The 14729-nt window shown below is 42.9% G+C and overlaps 3 protein-coding genes across 3 annotated transcripts; all 3 read right to left on the reverse strand.

The window, feature by feature from the left end:
• Positions 1–427: 427 nt before the first annotated feature.
• LOC115438941 (RNA-binding protein 20-like) lies at positions 428–9442 on the reverse strand. The gene is made up of 8 exons (XM_030162834.1): positions 8803–9442; positions 8651–8700; positions 6634–6751; positions 5974–6087; positions 4033–4323; positions 3276–3404; positions 2845–2966; positions 428–1239 (listed from the first exon to the last, which is right to left on the reverse strand). The coding sequence occupies exons 1-8, from the start codon at positions 9440–9442 to the stop codon at positions 1159–1161; spliced, it is 1545 nt and encodes a 514-aa protein (XP_030018694.1). The 3' UTR covers positions 428–1158.
• Positions 9443–9552: 110 nt separating this feature from the next.
• On the reverse strand, positions 9553–11080 carry LOC115438942 (muscle M-line assembly protein unc-89-like). Its single transcript, XM_030162835.1, has 2 exons — positions 10331–11080; positions 9553–10294 (listed from the first exon to the last, which is right to left on the reverse strand). The coding sequence occupies exons 1-2, from the start codon at positions 10429–10431 to the stop codon at positions 9553–9555; spliced, it is 843 nt and encodes a 280-aa protein (XP_030018695.1). The 5' UTR covers positions 10432–11080.
• A 764-nt stretch (positions 11081–11844) lies between these two features.
• LOC115438943 (uncharacterized) lies at positions 11845–14721 on the reverse strand. The gene is made up of 3 exons (XM_030162836.1): positions 14289–14721; positions 14041–14201; positions 11845–12165 (listed from the first exon to the last, which is right to left on the reverse strand). The coding sequence occupies exons 1-3, from the start codon at positions 14719–14721 to the stop codon at positions 11845–11847; spliced, it is 915 nt and encodes a 304-aa protein (XP_030018696.1).
• Between the last annotated feature and the right edge of the window lie 8 nt (positions 14722–14729).

Raw genomic sequence — 14729 nt, forward strand, 5'->3', positions numbered from 1 at the left:
GCCTCCGTTAACCCGTTCTAATTGCGTTTCTAAATAAATCTTGATTCTGTTATGTTGTAAGGGATCATTTAAAGTGGGGAAACATTTTAAGCATTATTATACGGTGTCGGGAAATGACACCCCATCATCTTGAGGCTTTGGCTTAATCCCACGTCCTCTTCCCAACATCCAGTGTTCTGCGATAAATGAACGGTGGCCGTTCCGTAGACCTACTCGTAGCTTGTCGCGATCAGCGTCTGGCGGGTTTGTTTCAGTGCATTGTTAAAATTTATGTGTACTCGATGGCAATCACGCTGGCGGTATAACGGTCGGGAAATCAATGGTATAAGTGTTGTTTGTGCATGGAACTGGGCTGGCGGATGGCGATAGGCGGAAATGGCGGTATAACGGCGGGTGGTTTAACAAGAGTAGACTGTACTTTCATTTGGGGTTTACGCACAAAGGCTAAATACTGAGCCTATTAGCCCCGCCCACCAAATACTGAGCCTATTAGCCCCGCCCACCAAATACTGAGCCTATTAGCCCCGCTCACCATCAACACATTAGCATTAGTCCACGGACTTCGAAGACAGTTCACACGTTTGGGTTTGTTTCGTTGTAAGAACTGAATGGATTTGGAGCAAATGACTGAACTTAAGGCTTACGATTTAAATTATGACTTTTATCGTACTATTGCAAATTCATTTTGAAATTATTATGACTTTAATTTCATAAAAGTACGACATTGTTTTTTGTTAAATTATGAGTTTACTTTAAAACTACGACTTTATTCTCATAATATTACAACTTTATTCACGTGTTTTTATTTTAATACGCTGTTGTTAGATTATACTAATTTGTGTGAGCCTTTAGTACTATGCCTAAACAGACAGTACTAAAGGCAGATGTGTAATACTATAGTATAAGTATGCATGGTTGAAGCTGTTTCCCACCGCAGCCTCAGCTTCTCCTGTGTGTTTTCCATTTTAGAGACAGTCTGTGCAAATGAAAGCAGGACAAGGCACCTGTGCAGTGGATCCAGTGAAACATGTGAAAACGCTGCATTATGTCTGTTTTATGTCCAAGGTTTCCATAACAGAAGGTTCTGGAGGGCGTGGTCTGATGCCTTTGCTTTATCCAACAGCAGCTCATGTTTTACTTTCACCGTCTGTGTCTGATTCAGTCCAGGTCAGAAACAGTGGCGCCTTCTGTTCCTGTTGAACCTCCTAATTGTTTCTGTTGAAGTTTCTGGTAATATTTCTGGAAAAAAAAAAAAAAAGGAAATTCAGCAGCAGCACAGTTACTAGCACCGATCAGAGACACAAGAGCAGCATTAAACAGACAAGAAGAAGGACATGACAGGAAATAATTAAATCAGTCAGTCCCAGTCTGGCCATAACCAACACCCTGTTCGAACATAACGTCGGTGAACGTGGCTCCAGGACATCCTCGGTCACCAGTCAATGATGGACTTTGTGGTCGTATCCTCAGATCTGCAGGTCATATGTTCTGGACACTCAGGTGAACAGAGGAGCGCAGCTGTCAACTGACCACTATGACGGACGCCACACAGACCCGGTACACCAAAACAACAATGACCGACTATAGTGAGCTCTGGGTTTTTGTGTACAGGCATGTTCCGTCATTTCCGGGTTTACGTCTTGTGCAAGCACAGACCATATGTTTGAGTGGGTAGTCGAGTTGGTGTGTTCTTCACACTTTTTGGACCGTGTCAGGGAGACGAGAGCAGACTGATCAGTTGGACTACCTTTACTGGAGACGGTCGGCAGTCAGGTTGGTGTGTCTTCACATTTAGTGTATATGTGTGTGCATTCATGTGTACCTGTAGGTTGCTGTAGAGTGTACTAGTGTGTATTACTGTGTACCTGTAGGTTGCGGTAGTGTGTATTATTGTGTACCTGTAGGTTGCAGTAGTGTATATTAGTGTGTACCTGTGGGTTGTGGTAGTGTGTATTAGTGTGTGTATTATTGTGTACCTGCAGGTTACAGTAGTATGTATTATTGTGTATTATGGTGTACCTGTAGGTTGCTGCAATGTGTATTATTGTGTAACTGTAGGTTGCAGTAGTGTATATTAGTGTGTATTATTGTGTACCTGTAGGTTGCGGTAGTGTGTATTGTGTATTATTGTGTACCTATAGGTTGCTGTAGTGTGTATTGTGTACCTGTAGGTTAGTCTGTAGTGTGTATTATTGTGTACCTGTAGGTTGCGGTAGTGTGTATTATTGCGTACCTGTAGGTTGCTGTAGTGTGTATTATTGTGTACCTGTAGGTTGCAGTAGTGTGTATTATTGTGTACCTGTAGGTTGCGGTAGTGTGTATTAGTGGTGTCGTTGTGTATTATTATGTATTATTGTGTACCTGTAGGTTGCTGCAATGTGTATTATTGTGTAACTGTAGGTTGCAGTAGTGTATATTAGTGTGTATTATTGTGTACCTGTAGGTTGCGGTAGTGTGTATTAGTGTCTGTTATAGTGTACCTGTAGGTTGCAGTAGTGTGTATTATTGTGTATTATTGTGTACCTGTAGGTTAGTCTGTAGTGTGTATTATTGTGTACCTGTAGGTTGCTGTAGTGTGTATTATTGTGTACCTGTAGGTTGCGGTAGTGTGTATTAGTGTGTATCGTTGTGTATTATTGTGTATTATTGTGTACCTGTAGGTTGCGGTAGTGTGTATTAGTGTGTATCGTTGTGTATTATTGTGTATTATTGTGTATTATTGTGTAACTGTAGGTTGCTGTAGTGTGTATTAGTGTGTATCGTTGTGTATTATTGTGTACCTGTAGGTTGCGGGTAGTGTGTATTAGTGTGTATTGTTGTGTTTTATTGTGTATTATTGTGTACCTGTAGGTTGCTGTAGTGTCTGTGGCTGCTACAGTGCTCCTCTTTGGCTGTACTCTCCCTCTGGTAGAAAAGGCAGCAGAGGTTACAGTAAAAGCCTGATTTAGGAACCACGAACTCTGCACCTGAAGACAGAGAAGGAAGACAAACAGATGAGTGAGACTGTAAACAGAAGGACAAACAGATGAGACAGTAAACAGAAGGACAAACAGATGAGACAGTAAACAGAAGGACAAACAGATGAGACAGTAAACAGAAGGACAAACAGATGAGACAGTAAACAGAAGGACAAACAGATGAGACTGTAAACAGAAGGACAAACAGATGAGACAGTAAACAGAAGGACAAACAGATGAGACAGTAAACAGAAGGACAAACAGATGAGACAGTAAACAGAAGGACCTGTCCCTCAGTGTCTGTCTTGTGTGTCTCACCCAGGGGGGTGTTGGGTGTGAATGGAGGCAGTTTGAAGTCAGAGGACACACAAGGAGACTGAGACCGGGATCGCTTCACTTCAGGTCCAGGTCCAGGCCCCAGCTGGTCCCTCCTCCTTTTACTGTCCACTATAAAGTACAGGACAGAGGGGTCAAATGAGTCCACTGTGGACAAAAGCACCGTTCTCCAACAGGTCCCAAAGAACCCACTAGAACAAAACTACACAAAACACACAACTAAGTAAGTGGTTCCAGACACAACAAGCCCCGCCCCTTGCACGTATTGTACCTTATTTTGTCATCGATCCAGTTGATGTCATCATGTGTGTGTGTGCCGATGTCATCATGTCTATGTGTGCTGATGTCATGTCGATGCGTGTGCTGATGTCATCATGTCTATGCATGTGCTGATGTCTGTCAATGCGTGTGCTGATGTCATCATGTCTATGTGTGTGCTGATACACGAGTTATTTTGTCCATTTCAGAGACACAACCCTCGGTGTGACTGTTAGTGGATAAACTTCAACCTGTTTTAGCATGAACAGTCAAGTTTGTGCATGTTTTTACACAAACCTTTAGTAAATCAGGCCCATATAAACCAGACCATGTGACATGAACATCTGAAAGTCCTTATCTTCAGTTTCACTTCAACAATAAAAGGTTTTTTCTCTCAGGGATGTGAATATGTGGAGGACGTTCAGATGTCAACCCCATAAAAGGTTCGGTTGGTGTGAGTTGTGATTGTAAGATGCTGTACCTTTCCTGTGGGCCCCGCCCCATGTCTCCACCTCCTCTGGCCCCTCCTCCACTCCTCTGTCCAGCACCTCCTCCTGTTCCTGTCCAGCAGAGTCTGCATGGACGTCGTCTCTGCTCCGTTCTTCAGCATCTGCCTTCAGGACGTCTGACTGGACCCAGGTGGACACAACTTTGTCTGATGACAGGGGTGGGTCGGATGACCCTGGGGGCGGAGCTTCTGTGTCAGCTCCTCCCTTTTCCTCCTCTTCTTTCACATCTTTACACACTCTTTTCCCTCTGGTGGATTTTCTCACTGAAGTAAAGAAGAAGCAGTGGTTCAAATGGAATGAAGTTCACAGATTCACGGCCACTACTTTTCTACAGATGAGGCTGGAGACTAAGGCTTTGTTCACACAGCAGGTCGAATGCACAATTTGGATTTTTGGGTGAAATCTGATTTTTTTTGTGTGTTGGTTCATATTCCACATTAAATGCGACTTCTATCAGTTTTGAGTCTGAACGGATGTTCAGACTGAAGTCACATTGAAAAATATAAGATACGTATCAAATTTAGGACCACATATGAAAGTGGTCTGGGTCAGATTTAGGACCACATATGAAAGTGGTCTGGGTCAGATTTAGGACCACATATGAAAGTGGTCTGGGTCAGATTTACGACCACATATGAAAGTGGTCTGGGTCAGATTTAGGACCACATATGAAAGTGGTCTGGGTCAGATTTAGGACCACATATGAAAGTGGTCTGGGTCAGATTAGTGCTGTTCAAACTGTAACAGATCAGATACAGGTCATTATGGATAAATAATCGTGTTTGGACCACATGTGCCTGCAGTGTGAACGGAGCCTAGGGCTGCATGATTTTGGCAAAAAATAAAATCCCGATTTTTTTTCCTTTAAAAATTCGATTTTCGATTTCTATTCTTGGATAAAACTACAGAAGACAACACAAGTCAGCATGTCATTTTCATTAACAGCCAGCAATGCAAGCCACTGCTCCCTACCTCAAATCTGTGATGGTATCACGTGATGGGCCCACAAAGTTTTATTTTTGTATTTTTTTTCATTATGTCTTTATTGAATGAAGTAGAGTATACAAACAATGTATACAAAAAGAAAATAACTTAAGTTTGCCAGGGTGAATACACTACAATACAATGTCCAAATCAGAGCAAATACTGATGGTTTTTTACAGCCTTTTTGTCTCCAGATTTATCTAACAGCTTTAAATAAAGTTCAACATCTTTCAAAAATAAATATTTGTTTTGTTTTACAGAACTTATATTTGTGAATGAAAAGTAAGAGAAATAAATTAATTACAGATTTTTTTTTTTCCTTTTTTGGGGTATCTGGGCCCACAGAAGTGATACCAATGTAAGTCAGTGACAGGCATCATTCGTGCATGTGTGGACCACATAATATGAGTGATTCCCATGCGGTTCTATTTAAACTGGGGGATCCGTGTGTGGAAGAGACCGACCCAGGACACGGTGGAGGGATTCTATCCCCGGAGCTGGTGGATGTGTGTGGGCAGAGGGCTGTCTGGGCTCCTCTGTTGAGGCTGCTGACCCTGCGACCCAGATCGGAAGAAGACAGTACAGTACGGATCCAGGACAACGTAAGATGAGTGATCCCTATGCAGTTATATTTCAATTGCAGGATCCGTGCGTGAAACCACGGCTTACATTGGTAACACTACTGCGGGCTCATGAACAGATTTAAAGTCCGGTCATTACACAGACTTCTGTGAAAGACCGCTGTCACAGACAGGAGGAAGAGCCTAGGGTAGCCCGTGGGCGTGTAGTCCAGAGGCACAAGAGAGATGAAATCAATTTGACAATTTCCCTTTTTTTTAAAAATCATCCTAATTAAAAAATCTGATTTCGATTTAAAATTGATTAATCGTGCAGCCCTAAGAGCATAAGTCAGAGCTGGTGCATCTCACCAGGAGCCTGTCTGGACCTCTTCCTGCCTCGGCCTCTTCTCCTGGGTGTGGCTTCTTCCTTTCCATCTTCACCCTCTCCCACTTCATCTACTGTCACAAAATTCACAGTCTCTTCTAAAAAAACAAAACCACATTCAGAAAAAAAGCACATGTTAAATCATCTTTCATCAGTCTGACAGTGACATTCGACTAATGGATATAATAAGCTGACACTAAATATTGTAGAAACTGTTTATAATTCAGTTCCAAATTCCATATGTTAAAATTTTGAATAATATTTTACCTGTTGTCAAATGTTTGTAACATTGTGTGTAATGTACATTTATCAATGATAAGCTGAGGCACAATATTGTTAAAATTGCACAAGACATTTTAGGTTTTTCAGGTTATTTACACCTTTTTTGTTTGGATAGTTTGTAAATGTAAATATTTTCATAACTGAATGTTTTTTATTGTAATAAACAAAGAAAAAAAAATTGGGGGGTCATTATTTACAGGTTTATGGTGTTATTTGAATGGTTGGGCCCACTGCAGGTCAACTGAGTTCAACAGGCCTGGTTTACAGACTGGACATGTGGGTCAGTGCATGATGTCAGAAACATTCAGGGTTTACATGAACGTGTACGGACTATGGAAGTGGAAAACTGACAGATCACAAACCTGTTTCCTCAGATTTGTGTTTGACACGTGTGGAGGATTGTTCTGCTTGCAGCTCCTCTGAAGCCTTCGTCGTCTCCTCCTCATCATCATCACCTGCTTCATCTAAAGTCACCAAAGTCTAAAAAACAACAGAAAACTGTGGGATTTTCATTTTCATTATTTTTACATTATACTTTTATTTCATTATTTTTTTTTATCCCTTGCCTCCCAAAGTATATTGATCAGTAGGATCGGAACTTCTGATACTGAAATTTTGTAAACAGTTCCATAAAACAGAGTTCTTAAGCTAAAAATTGAGCCTATTTGAGAAAAGATAGGAGAAAATTACCCCCAGTTCCGCATGTGATAATTTTTGGAATTTTCTTTTCTGGACATCGGTAGGTAGGGGATCGGTGGGTATTTGTCCAAATTTACAGACCCAGGTTTTCATGCATGAGTGAGCAGGGGACAACTGCGCAATCCAAATTAAAACTGGCCTTAGGAGGACCAGGACCCTAACCCTAACGCTAACAAGGCCTGTCCTCAGTGACATTATCAGGCCTAAACAAGTTGAACTCATTTTGAAAGGCAGGAACAGCTGCCATGGATAAAAAAATTGACATGGTGTCCAAAGTGTTAATGCTGTAACGAGGGATGTAATGATTACCGGTGTAACGATAAAACGCAGTAAAATTACAGCATTTTCAACTTAAACTTGATATGGAAAATGGTCAAACAACGGCAATAGGGTGCCATCTTCAATGCACATTTGATGTTTGATGTTTACATGTTAATATTTTAATGTTTCTGCCACCAGAAAGTACATTGTGGCTATTATTTTATTTGTTTTTTTCCGTTTCTTTTTTTTTTTTTTCAAAATACAACTTTGTTAAATTATTTCAGGTTGTGTGTAAGTACTTTTGAACATTTTGACCACATTTGAACGATACCGTGATAATATGATAACCGTGATCATTTTGGTCACAATAACTGTGATATGAAATTTTCACATCATTACATCCCTCGCACTGATGCAGTCGCTGTATCGGTCGGTTTGGTAAAGGAGGAGCAGAGCCGAGAGGCGAAGCTCTCGATTTACCGGTCAGTCTATGTTCCTATCCTCCCCTATGGTCGTGAGCTTTGGGTCATGACCGAAAGGACAAGATCCCGGATACAAGTGGTTGACATGAGTTTCCTCCATCGGGTGGCTGGGCACACCCTTAGGGATAGGGTGAGGAGCTCAGTCACCAGGGAGGAGCTCAGAGTAGAGCCGCTGCTCCTCCATCGAGAGGGGCCAGCTGAGGTGGCTCGGGTATCTGTTTCGGATGCCTTCTGGACGCCTCCCTGGGGAGGTGTTTCGGAAATGTCCCACCGGGAGGAGACCTCAGGGAAGACCTAGGTCACGTTGGAGAGACTGTCTCTCGGTTGGCCTGGGAACGCCTTGGGGTCCCCCCGGAAGAGCTGGAGGAGGTGTCTGGGGATAGGGAAGTCTGGGCATCCCTGCTTAGACTGTTGCCCCCGCGACCCGGCCCCGGATAAGCGGCAGATAATGGATGGATGGATACATCCCTAGCTTGAACCTGGCAATTTTGTGGAAAACAAGATGGATGCCCATTGGCCCCTCCCATGACCTTGATTGGATTTAAATCCCACTGCTACTTCGTGCAAACCAGTTTTAACTTGGATTGCACAACTGTCCCCTGCTCACTCATGCATGAAAACCTGGGTCTGTAAATTTGGACAAATACCCACCAATCCCCTACCTACAGACGTCTGGAAAAGAAATTTCCAAAAATTATCAAATGCGGAACTGGGGGTAATTTTTCAAAATGTATAGTTTCTTTTTGATACACCCTGTATAAATAAAATATGATTGATCGATATTGGAGACAGTGTTGTGTGTAATGTGTTCTGTTGCTGGTTTCATGATGCAGATAAACACGTCCACTGGCTGTTGTTAGTCTGTGCTCTTTTGTCCTTTCAAAGGGTGGACTGTGGTCTGATCATTTGGCCAGTTCTGTCTCAGTTTAACTTTTACCTCTGGGTTTAAAGAGTCTGTTGATTCTTCGTCCTGGGTTGGTAGTGTGTCTCAGTGCACTGGGCTCTGCCTGCCCTCCTCTTCCTCCTCCTCTTCCTCCACTATCTCATCCAGAGTGACCAGAGTCTGCATCTCCCCCTCCCACTCCTGACCCTCCTGCTCTGCCTCGGCTCCAGCCTCATCTGCTCCCACCTCATCCACCGTCACCAGTTCCTTGGCGTCTACCTTCACCTTTTCCTCCTCGTCTCTACCTCGCTCCTTGGTCCTCCTTGTTGCTCCTCTTCCGCTGCTCCGGCTCGTATCCTCCTCCTTTTCCCTGCTCCTCCTGTCCTCCCTCTCCTTCGTCCTCCTGTCTACAGGCTCTCTGCTGAGATGTTTGTCCTTTCCAGTCACCTGCCTTGTCCTCAGCTCTTCCTCCTTGGTCGTGTTGTCAGGGTCACCCTCCTCCTGCTCCTCCCTCACTTCACCTGTGCTCGTCAGAGTGCTCAGTGCAGCTGTGTTGTCTTTCTTTTGCTCCGTCTTGTATTCAAGTGTTGGGACATCGCTCTGGGACTGGGTGTCCTCTTTGTCTTCGTCTATTTTGGGGGAGCTCTCCTTTGTTTTAGACTCTTCTCCAACACCAGTTCCATCCTTTACCTCCTCTAAAACATCAACTGTTTGGCTCTTTTCTTGGACGTCTACCATTTCAGACTCAGTGCTGCTACATGTTGGGAAGTCTCCCTGAGCAGGTAAAGCTTCACCTTTTGAAGGGCTTTCATCTTTGTTGTGTGTTTTTTCCTCTAAAATTGCCATCTCCTCCTGACTTTGATCATCTTCCAAAGAATCTACTATCTCATACACAGGATCTTCTTCCTCCTCCTCCTCTTTTTTAGGTGATCCCGTTACAGGTGTTACGGATTTAACTAGTTGGTCTTCTCATTGGGAAGGGTTTTGATCTGTTTCTGTTCAGTTTGGTTTGTTGAGGACATACTGTCAACTTTCTCTTCCTCTAAAGAATCCAAAATCCGATATGCAGCCTCTTCTTCTACCTGTTTGCTCTTTTGAGTTTTGCCGCCTTTCTTGGTTGCTTTGACCTGCTTCTTTGGCCGCCCTCTTTTTGCTTTTACTTCAATGACTGGCGGATCACGCTCAACCTCTTCGTCTTCCAAAGAGTCCAGTATCTGATAGGTCGTCTCCTCCTCAGTCACCTCTTTGTCACTGTCCGTTGGTGTGCCGTCTTTGTCGTCTGTCTTTGATGCTTTTTCCATTTTCCTTTCCTGTGATTCTCTGGCCGGAGTGCGCATCCTTTTAGTTGGCATGTCCTCCATTTGAGACATTTTGGCTCTGTCACTCGTCGTGTCTCTCTTTGCTGCTCTCGGTCGTTTTCTGGCGGACCTGGTTGTGATACTCGGTTCATCACTTGCTGTCTTGTCTTCAACTGAGTCTAAAATCTCAAAAGTATCCTCATCCCTGTCTGATTTTTTAGAGGCTTCCGGGATTTCCTCTTTCCTCCCTCTTGTACTTCGTCTTCTTCCAGATCGTTCTGTGATGGTGTCCTGCGCTGGTTCATCTTCAACAGAATCTACTATCTTGTACTCCATCTCTTCAGTAACCTCTTTTATTTCTTCTTCTTTTCCTGAAACCCCAGCGCTGGTTTCCTTCTTTGCTGGTGTTTCATGTCTTTTCACCATCCTTTCATGTTTCTTTGCTGATGACTTCTCTGTCTCTTCACTCCGGAATGCTCTGGTGGATGGGACGCTCCTCCTCGTTGTTCTGTCATCTTTTCTAGGGGTCGTCTTCATCTGTTTTCCTTCCTTTCTGTCTCTAATTTTGTTTCTATGACAGTCGGCTGATCTTCCACAGAATCAATCACCTGGTAATCCTCTTTCTCCCCCCCCTCTGTTGGCTTTACATGCTCTTTCTGGTCACTACAGGTTTCAGGTTTTTGGACATCATTTTGTTGTGCAGTCTGTTCCTCTATTGAATCCAGAATCTTGAAGGTTTCTTGTTCTGTAGATTCACTGTGGAGCTCTTGAAAAGCACCTTTGCTGTCTTCTTCGTCAGGATTTTCCACCTCTTTAGACATTTTGTGAGATTCCTCTGGAAGTGCTTCCTCTTTCCTTTTTCTCCTGCTTCCATATCTTTTACTTCTTGTAACTGGGTTAACTTCTGTGTCTTGAGAAACGGTTGCAGTCTGATCATCTATTGAATCCAGAATCTCAAAGGTTTCTTGTTCAGTAATGTCACTGACAGGTTCTATTTCAGTATCTTTTATGACTTCTTTTTGTGGATTTTCCACTTCTTTGGTAGATTTGTTGGATTCTGAGAGTGTGTCTTGTTTTCTATTTCTCCTACTTCCATCTCTCGTGCTTCCTTCTCCATTTTTAGTATCTGCATCATCAGGATTCATCTTTTGGGCTCCATCTACTGCGTCTTGATTAGTACTTTGTCATTTACTGGAGTCGAATCCTTCTCAGGGAGCTGTTTGTCTTCCGATTCTTTGACAAAGTAACTTTCCTCTTGCTCTGCAGTGCTGTGGTCTTCAGTTACGCTGTCAAGCACTTGAAAAGACTCATCCATCTCCATTTCACCACCCTCCTCTGTTTTGCCTTCGTCATCGACACTATCCAGAATCTGAAAAGCTTCTTCATTTAAAGTCTGGCCTTCATGGAGGCCACCTTGGGCTTCATTGTCCAGCTGTTCATCTGTTTGTTCATCAAGTGAATCAAGGATTTGGTAACTGTCAACTTCATCGTCCTCTTTTTCTGCATCTTTCAAAGCATCCTCATCGTTTCCTACCTTTCTTCCCCTCAAATCTTGGACAGTTTCCTCATTCAGTTCCACTCTGGTTGAGTCTTTCTGTGCTTGGTTTGTCCACTGTACCCTCTGCTCCTGCATCTCTGATGGTGCATCTGTTTTTGCCTCTGACTCAACAGTTTTTGCAGCAGTGCTCTCTGCTGACACTTTGTGGTTGGACTTTGCCACCACACTCTCTGCTTTTGCATTCACCGGATGAGCTCCAATGCTTGCAGCCGTTGTCATCTTTTCCTTTTGTGTGCAGAGGAGGCCGAGTGGGTCCTAGTATTCAGGGCTGCAGAATCTGAGGACATGGATGGTGAAGAAGCAGAAGCAGAGGCCTTACAGGATGAGGTTTTGGAGGGGGATTTGAGGAGGCTGAGGATCTTTTGTTCTTTTTGGGAGACCCAGATGTTGATCTAGAAGAGGGCTTTTAAAGTGCTCTTTGGTCGACCTGGATGAGGAGGATGAAGAGGACGAGGCAGAGCGCTTTGAGTCTTTTGAGGACCTTGGTGAACTCCGTCTGGTGTCAGATGATGACTGGAGCCTTGCCTTTCTTTGTCCCCTTCTCTTTTCGTTTCTGAGGACTGCTTAGAAGAGCTCTCTGGTGAGTGGTGGGGCTGTGGGCTTGTGTCGCCACCATCATCACAGACTTCATCAACTGTAACAAAGTCCTCCATGTTGAAGTAGTCTGAAGAAACATAGTCTGCGCTGAGATCAGCTTCCTCAGAAACTTGATCCTGGAGAGGATAAAGATGTATCAGTATACACATGACAGAAACATTGACCTTTGATTGAAGACAAATTCCATTCAATTTAGACTAAAGGCAGAGATGTTCAGTCATTCTGCTGCAGATGGGTTCATGGAGTTAACGTTTAGAATCAGATTAATCAGGATGATGGACTAATCTGCATTAACATGTTAAGTTGTATTTTTATATATATATAATATATATATATATATATATTTATATATATTATATTATACATATATATATATATAAATATATAAATATATATATATTATATATTATACAACACATATATACATACACACATATATATATATATATATATATTATAATATATATATATAGGGCTGTCAAACGATTAACATTTTTTAAATCATGATTAAATATAATTCATTTTTTCACAACTGTTCCATCTTATTTTTTTTTTTGACAGAATAATATTTTTGCTTCATGTCAGATAACCAAATAAAAGATGAAAAAAGAAGAAAAACTATGTACAAATAGGGAGTGTCCTTTTCCATTCAACACAATCACTGATTTGTTGAAATAAAATCAGGCCTATAGGGTGTGACATAGTTGACCCACTTTTCCCAGTATGAAGTGAATTTCTCCAATTTTCTCCAAATACTGTTATCTTGTCCATTTTATAAATGTCCATGGTGATTTCCATCCATCCATTTAAAATTGGGTTTAGAGTTAAAATTTTTAATCAGATTAATCATGATGATGGATTAATCCGTTAACAGATAGAAATTAACAGAAAGACTGGGTGATTCTCTAGGGAATCCGCAGAGAAATTAAAGGTGCGGGAGACTTTCGTGACCAATTTTTCATCAAATCTGTAAAACCTCAGTCATATCCTCAGCATCATGAATCTGTCAGTCTTTCTGTGATTACTCACCTGAATCTCTTGCATTATGGTGAGCAATGTCGAAGTGCCATCCATCAGAAACAGACCATATGTTTACAGAGTTGGGAGGTAACTCGGGCATCTTCGGAATTTTGTCGTGATGTACATTGTGAGAAACGAAGGCTCGCGCCGCCGATACTATATGGATGAAAAAAACAACGCGGAAACGGCTGGAATGCGGAAACGGCTGGAGGAATATGCATAGAGGGAAGGGAGCTCCTGCCGTTTCTGCCTCGTGTTTGTAGCAGCTACCACTGCCAGACAGCAGAGTGAAGCAGCGTTTCCTACAATGCACGTCACGACAAAATTCCGAAGATGCCCGAGTTACCTCCCAACTCTTTAAACAAAAGGTCTGTTTATGGTGGATGGCAGTTCGAAATTGTTCACCGTAATGCAAGAGATTCAGGTGAGTAATTGGTCACGAAAGTCTCCTGCACCATTAATGATAATACCATTAAAAACATGGAACTACTGCCAAAAATGTGTGACTCCTAGAATTTAGGAAAATGTATTTATTTCCTCCAATGCTTTGATTCCCACCATTACGAGTCATTTCTCACCAGGGACTGCAAAGTTAACGATAATTGGTTCCTTATTTCAATATAAATTGTTGGGTTTGAACAGGTGGAACTGAGTCGACTAACGTTACTGTCTTTACAGTTTGGACATTTAGCAGACACGTGTAAACACAACTATGGAAACAGAACTAAGACCTACCAGATGAAATTTAGTACCTTTAAGACTTTTTGAAGATATTAAATGCAGATTTGTAAATTCAAGACTTAAGACTTTTTAAGACCCAGTGGGAACCGTGATGACCACTCATCTCTTACTGTTGCTTTGATCGAGACACAGAGTGTCAGAAATGACTTCCTGTACTACTGTTCACACATCCGCATTTTTACTGTCTACATATTTTCTTGTTGAATGTGAATGTTGAACAGGATCCTCACCTCCTTCTCTGTACTGTCTGAGCTGCTACCCTTGACCATCCTGTGCTGGAGAACTTCCAAAGAGCTTTTGTTAATCCCAGAAGGATCTGCAACATTGTCTCTGGGACTGGAAGCAGCGGACACAAGAGGACTGGACCGCGAAGTGGGTTGGGATCCGTTACCTGGTGGGACAAGGGGGAGGAGTTTGGGTGTGAGCATTTCCTTCATACTTTGGATTGTAGAGGTTTCACCTGTGTGGGAGCTGCTACCTTTAGTGAGTCTGTGCTGGCGAACAGCTGCTGTCAGGACCTTAAACACTTGCTCATTAATCTGAGGAAGTTTATCAGCGTCCTCTTCAGGTTTCACTACCAAGGCGGAGGAGTCAGGACTAGAAACAGAGGCGTTTTCACCGCAAACCTCAGACATTAAAGGAACGTCACCTGCAGAACCTGCGCCCCCCCTGGCATCGTCCTCATTCTCAGGGGTGATGGTGACGTCAATGGAGGCGGCGGATTCGGATTGTTCAGGATCCTCCATCACCACTGCCTCACTTGTCGGGTCACTTGGTTCGGTTATGAGGGTTTCAGCAGATTCAGCAGAGACTGGGATGCCAGCCTGTAAAGCTGGCTGTGTCCCGTTATCCGATGGGGTTGGAGGAGCAGGAGGCGGAGTCTGAGGTTCCTCTGCCACATGTGGCTTCATCAGTAACT

Source organism: Sphaeramia orbicularis, chromosome 18 (assembly GCF_902148855.1).
Source record: "Sphaeramia orbicularis chromosome 18, fSphaOr1.1, whole genome shotgun sequence".
Taxonomy (NCBI): domain Eukaryota; kingdom Metazoa; phylum Chordata; class Actinopteri; order Kurtiformes; family Apogonidae; genus Sphaeramia; species Sphaeramia orbicularis.

What these genes read in the sequence shown, in the direction of transcription:
- LOC115438942 (XM_030162835.1), bottom strand. Translation starts at nt 10,431, where the DNA reads ATGAAGACGACCCCTAGAAAAGATGACAGAACAACGAGGAGGAGCGTC. An exon ending in GAGAAGTCATCAGCAAAGAA is followed by an intron (nt 10,295 to 10,330) that starts ACATGAAAGGAT and finishes TGAAACACCAGC; the next exon opens with AAAGAAGGAAACCAGCGCTG.
- LOC115438941 (XM_030162834.1), bottom strand. Translation starts at nt 9,442, where the DNA reads ATGGCAATTTTAGAGGAAAAAACACACAACAAAGATGAAAGCCCTTCA. An exon ending in ACACAAATCTGAGGAAACAG is followed by an intron (nt 6,088 to 6,633) that starts GTTTGTGATCTG and finishes TTGTTTTTTTAG; the next exon opens with AAGAGACTGTGAATTTTGTG. An exon ending in CACACCCAACACCCCCCTGG is followed by an intron (nt 2,967 to 3,275) that starts GTGAGACACACA and finishes CTCTGTCTTCAG; the next exon opens with GTGCAGAGTTCGTGGTTCCT.
- LOC115438943 (XM_030162836.1), bottom strand. Translation starts at nt 14,721, where the DNA reads ATGAAGCCACATGTGGCAGAGGAACCTCAGACTCCGCCTCCTGCTCCT. An exon ending in CCAGCACAGACTCACTAAAG is followed by an intron (nt 14,202 to 14,288) that starts GTAGCAGCTCCC and finishes TTGTCCCACCAG; the next exon opens with GTAACGGATCCCAACCCACT. An exon ending in CAGACAGTACAGAGAAGGAG is followed by an intron (nt 12,166 to 14,040) that starts GTGAGGATCCTG and finishes TATCCTCTCCAG; the next exon opens with GATCAAGTTTCTGAGGAAGC.